Source organism: Callionymus lyra, chromosome 5 (assembly GCF_982586985.1).
Source record: "Callionymus lyra chromosome 5, fCalLyr1.hap1.1, whole genome shotgun sequence".
NCBI lineage: Eukaryota > Metazoa > Chordata > Actinopteri > Syngnathiformes > Callionymidae > Callionymus > Callionymus lyra.
In genome coordinates this window covers 6,136,470-6,142,875 of record NC_141822.1, presented here as the reverse complement: position 1 = coordinate 6,142,875, position 6,406 = coordinate 6,136,470, and the positions used below count along the sequence as shown (strand labels likewise).

The window sequence follows — 6,406 nt, the reverse complement described above, 5'->3', positions numbered from 1 at the left end:
GTCCAGTACTTGACTCTGGTGTTGTGATAGTGTAGTAACAAGTATATATGTGTAGTATTGTCCAGTACTTGACTCTGGTGTTGTGATAGTGTAGTAACAAGTATATATGTGTAGTATTGTCCAGTACTTGACTCTGGTGTTGTGATAGTGTAGTAACAAGGATATATGTGTAGTATTGTCCAGTACTTGACTCTGGTGTTGTGATAGTGTAGTAACAAGTATATATGTGTAGTATTGTCCAGTACTTGACTCTGGTGTTGTAGTATTTACAGACCACATGACTCTTGACGAAGTCGTAACTGCTTTCATTTGTTTTCAAACCAAAATATGTCCAAACATCATCTTTAAAAGCTGCTGGAGTCACTGTATCCTCTCGTCCTCAGTCACCGGGACCTCATTGTTTCTTTAGCTACGGACGACGTAATGACTGCTGCCATCTAGTGACAGTTAAATGAAAAACGTTCTGATAATTTGAATGTTCACAAGAATTATTTGATTTTATACTCACCATAATAAAGGGTAAAATAACTATCATTTAAAAAATGCCAAAAATAAAATGAAAATTTAACAATAAACGAGTGTCTTTTTTTAATATGCATACATGGATACAGTGTCGTTGGGTATCGTGAAAGAAATATCAGGATATTTAAGTGAATCCATATTTACACCCTTATGATTTACACGATGTGCGACTGGTGCTGGCGGAGTCTGGTGGAAAACGTCGTCTAAAGATGAGACCAGTCTGAGGTGAGAAGAATCAACATCTTTACAAATGCTTCTACATTCACTGGCGGGAAAGTCGAATGTTGAATTTTACTTATCAAGTGATAAAGCTTTAAATAACTAAATTTAATCATTTCTAGATTGAGATGGTAAAATTTGTTTTTATTCAATAATTAATATAAAAAAAATGTATTTGGAAGGTAGAATTTATTTAAGAAATATATATATATTGGTGGCGTCATAGCTCAGATGGTAGAGTGGTTGCCTGCAGTCCAAAAGGTTGCAGGTTCAATCCCAGCTCCAGACAAGCTTGTGTCATTGTGTCCCTGAGCAAGACACTTTACCCTGATGGCAGATTCGGCGCCATGTGGTGCAGCCTACTCCCATCAGTATGTGTGAATGGCTGTCAAAGCGCTTTGTGACCCTGGTCTAGAAAGGAGCTATATAAATAGAGATTATTATTATATATATATTTTTTTTCTTGTTTAAATCGAATAATTTTCAAATTTTACACGTAAAGTTTGATATTTTTATTCCAAAAATAATTTGATAAACTCTTTTTTTTTTTTAACTTGTAAGTTTTTTTAATTAAATATAAAAATGTAGGTATAATAGTGTACAATATTATAATAGTGGTACAATCGAAGTTGATCAAGTACCTCAGTACTCTTTAGATATCCTATTACACCAACATTTTATATTGAATTTAAAATGCTGTAAAAATAAAATACATTTTTGAATTATTGAAAAAAACATTTGTAGAATTCTACATGTATAATACATATTTTAAAGGAACGAATATCACTTAGTCATTAATTATTTATATGACATTTTATGGCAATATATGTTTTGTTTTTTTAATGAATCTGTTTTTATTTCATTCCAATTATTTTATTTCTTTATATTTGTTATTTGTAGTTTTCTGTTTCTGATTCATAGTAACGGAACATATTGTTAAAGCACCAGTACAGTAGTTATGACATGTTTGTTTCTGGCTCCCTCTACTGTTGGAAGAGTGTAGAGGTGGACGAGGCAGAGTCACAGTTCACAACATCATCCTCTGAACACACCACAGTGTGTTGATCATTCACAGAGAGAATAAGGAACATTAGTTCAAACTTGAGTACGGAAGTCAATCAGTGTCAGAATATTGAATGGTTTCATGTTTCAAATGTTGACACTTTGAATTTTATTCTTGAAATGTCGTCTATTTTAAAGCTGTAAATCTTTTTTTTAAATATTTGAATTAAATATGTTGTACATTGAAAGTTACATTTTGTATATAGAAAGTATATATAATGTACAAAATAATCCAATATATTTATCTTCTTAATTAAGACTTATATTCTATATAAAAACGTTTATATATCAGAACCAGAATTATTATTATTTCAATTACTAGTGAATTGTTCCACCAACAGTAAAAAAACAACGTTAAACATAAATAAAAATGTAATTATGTATATAGTGCAGAAAATGTGCAAAATGTAAAGTATGGACTGGACACTAATTTTGTGTTATTTGTATTCATTTATTTATTCATTATTAACATTTAATTTTATGTTGTCACCACATAATATCCACTGTTGTGTTTACAACAATAAAAGTTGTTTTGATTGTGATCTTAGAAAGAGAGGTGTAAGAAAGTAAATATAAAGATGTTGATGTTATATTGAATAAACAAAAGAATATTGCATTTAGATTTTTAATTATTGGACTTAGAATATTGAACTCAATGTGTAAAATATATATATATAATCTATATATTTATTTATTTAAAATAAATTATTCAAAAAGATAATTCATTGATTTAGATTAACATTTCAATTAGAAAAAATAATCACTCAATCAATCGATCAATCAATCGAGTTTATTGATAAAACACTTTAAAAACAACAGCAGTCGATACAAAGTGTTGTACAATGACATGAAAGTACTAAGAAAGCAGTTAAAACACACAGAAATAAAACAATATCCAATAAAACAAGTCAAAAGCACTAAAAACAGCTCAGAGTCTCATGCTGTGTTAAAAGAGAATAAAAGTGTGTTTTAAGATGAGATTTGAGTGAATAAAAATCAATGTTTCTATGTGTACATTTTTAAAAAACAGCATAACTCAACATAACACTGAATCAGAAGGATCTGGTTTCTCTGATACAAGATATAGAGTTTGTGTTGAACTCATTTTCATCACTTTACTTCTTTGGAGAAAATCTTTTTTTCACAAAATAAAATACCTTTCACACTGTAATATTGAATCAAAACAAAATGTACATCAATTCTTCTTCTTTCTGACTCCTCGTGGACGACTGGCTGTGTAAGTGTGTGTATTGTCAAGAATCTGATGATACGTATCACGATACAGAGGCAACCATAACATCCAATGAGATACTGTAGTAACCAGGATATATTTGTAGTACTGTGGAGTACTTGAGTAACGACTGCTGCCATCATCACCGGATCATGAAGGTGTTTATTAAAGAAGATTTAAAGAAGACTCGTCATCATCAGTAACAATCCAATCACAGAGGTTCTAATCCAGTCACATGACGTCACTGTGTCTTCACTGCGGCACAAACGACAAACGTTCTCAGAGACGTTCATCCAAACATTGAAGCTTCATGTGATGATGTCACTCCTGGAGACTCACAATCTCACTGTCGTCTACTTCAGCTTCACAAACTCACACGAGAACGGAACCCAGACTCCAGCATGAAGAGGTTGAGTGAAGCTGGTCTGGACTCTGTGGAGGAGAGTCATGGTCTCAGAGACGCTGTAGAAGGACAGAAGACCTGCAGAGTGATCCAGGTACACCCCCACTGTGGAGGGTCCGACACTGGAGACTTTAGTTCTGATGTTGTTGTGTATAAATAAACAACCAGAGTCGTTACTATATAAACCCCAAGATTTGTCATTATTACCAAATAAACTTTCATCTCCTGATCTGCTGATGTTCTTGTATGAAACTGCTACTACAACATCTCCTTCTGTTCTCTTCACCTCCCAGTAACAACGTCCAGTCAGAGACTCTTGACTCAAGACCTGAAGAGAATCATAGAATCTGTCTGGATGACGAGGACAAGGCTGATGTTCTTCCATGATTGTCACTTTCTTGTTTCCTTCAGACAACATCAACCATGATCCTACAGTGTTTGGATCCAGAGTGATGTCCTGTGAGTGTGTGAGGAACTGCTCTCTGGTCTCTGGAAGGAACATCATGGAGATGTCGGGCCACATGTCTCTCAGAAGGTCCAGGACTTGGTCTCTGCAGGCTGACACGGCTGCTCTAACTTCCTCGAAGCGACGGTGAGTTTGCTCAAGGGTCGTGGAGGAGGTTGTGTCTTCACTGACCTCTGAGAGTGAGGTTGTGTCTTCACTGACCTCTGAGAGTGAGGTCCAGTTCTGCAGGAAGATGATGTCACTGTCGGTGAGTGACAGCTGCTGCAGCTCAGCCTCTTTCTTCTTCAGCTCAGAGATCTCCTGCTCCAGCTGCTCCTCAAGTCCTCGGACTCGAGCGGCTTCAGTTTCCTGCAGAGAACTGATCTGCTGCTCCACATCAGACATTCTTCTCTGGAGGATCTGGATCATCTGGATCATCTGGACGAGGGTCTCCTGACTGTCTTTCACTGCTTCATCAGCAGAGACTCTGATGTTCTTCTTCTCCTGCTGGAGCAGCTTCACTTCCTTCTCTCTCTTCTGGATCTTCTGCTGGATCCTTCCTTGACTCTGATCCAGGTCTTTCTCTCTCTCCCTCCTCTCTGCTGTGGTCGAGACGATGACATGATCTTTGTGTTGGTCCACAGCACAGAGAGAACAGATGAGCTGCTGATCAGAACGACAGAACATCTTCTTCTCCTCCTTGTGTTCAGAGCAGATCATCTCCTGGAGCTGCTTGGACGGCTGGACCAGCTTGTGTCTCCTGAAGGCCGGAGCTTCTCGATGAGGCTGAAGATGTTCCTGACAGTAGGAGACCAGACACACCAGACAGGACTTGAGGGCTTTCATCTTCCTCCCAGTGCAGGCGTCACAGGTCACATCTTCAGGTCCAGCAGAGCAGAGGTCCTCAGCTGCTCCAGTCTTCTTCAGCTCCTCCACTAACTCTGCTAACACAGTGTTCTTCTGGAGGACAGGTCTCTCGCTGAAGCTCCGTCTGCACTGAGGACACTTGTAGATGTTCTTGTCCTGCCAGAGACCTTCAACACAGGTCTTACAGTAGTTGTGTCCACATGCAAGAGAGACTGGATCCTTCAGTAGATCCAGACAGATGCAACAAGACAACAAATCAACTCTAGTCTCCATGTCTCTGCGACTGAAACACTCCCTTCACAGGTGAACTCTTTTATAGTCTCAGTCACATGTCTCTGCCACGATCTGCTCCAACCACAGGACTTTGTCCTGAATGAACAGGTGGTTTCGAGGAAGTTTGATAATGTGCCGATCAAACTGCCTTGAAACCACATGTTCATTCAGGACAAAGTCCTCGACACACCTTGATTCTAACACACACACACACACACACACACTCACACACACACACACACACGCACACACACACACACACACACACACACACACACACACACACACACACACACACACACACACACCCCCACACACACACACACACACACACACACACACACACACACACACACACACACACACACACACACACACACACACACACACACACACACACATACACATTCACACACACACGTGTATCTATATTTAACAAATCAGCGGACAGACAGATGAGTTTAAGAAAAATGCTCGTTTAGTGAATTTTGCAAAAGTCAGAGACAAATTTACCTGAACACGGCGCTAGCGGCAGAGAGATCTATCGCAGACGTCTTCGAACGCAAAGATCTCACAAAATGGTGGATCTTTTATAGTAGAATATTCAGGTTAACGCCTCTAGTCAATTGTACATGTAGGATTGGTCAGTAACTGTAAACCCTTGATTCTAAGATGGCCGCTGCACATGATCGTCGTGTAAATTCACCAAAGGTTGTTGTCTTCTAGAGAGAGTCTGTTCCCAGTGACTTGCTGGCCTGTTGTGTCTTTCAGTGTGAGTTCTCACAATAAATTGTCGACCACACAAGTTTTTGTTTAGCGTCTTATGGCTGCTTTCATCATAGCTCTGAGTGGAGCAATCAGAGGATGTTATTCTGGGATTAACTGTTTACTGTTACATAGACTCAGGAAGATATCATGTCTCTAACAGGTTAGATTTGTCTCCTTTTTCGTCAAATCGCAAACAACTTTGCATTTCTTAGTCATGTGTCTCAGGGCCCTAGCTTCTCCACCAGCAAACACAGCAAGAGCAACACGAGGGACAGAAGTGTCAGAGAGAGCATAGAGAACACCTTGTTTGTTTGTTAGTTCAGCAGCCACACCATCAGGACCACAAAAATGTCACCGCAGACAAGAGTCAAGTTTGTGCCATTTGTCTTCATAATCAGGTTCATCATCATCCCAGAAATAGTTGTTAGTGCAGTGTGGGGGGTCCAAAGGTGGATCATAGGAATGAAGTCTCAAAAGTATTTTCAAGATCAGAGAAACCATCAGATGTTCAATCATGTTGAACCAGTACAGCTCCTCCCTCTCTGGAGCAGAAGTTCATTCTTGGTGGAGAGTTGTTGAGGTTGAGTTCTTGTTTGTACAGCTCAGAAAAATTGCT

At 38.6% G+C, this 6,406-nt stretch overlaps 1 protein-coding gene across 1 annotated transcript; it reads right to left on the bottom strand.

Annotated features, from left to right (window-relative positions):
* Positions 1-2,873: 2,873 nt before the first annotated feature.
* On the bottom strand, positions 2,874-5,022 carry LOC148079143 (tripartite motif-containing protein 16-like). The gene has a single exon (XM_087792260.1). The coding sequence runs from the start codon at positions 5,020-5,022 to the stop codon at positions 3,388-3,390; it is 1,635 nt and encodes a 544-aa protein (XP_087648386.1). The 3' UTR covers positions 2,874-3,387.
* Positions 5,023-6,406: the final 1,384 nt, after the last annotated feature.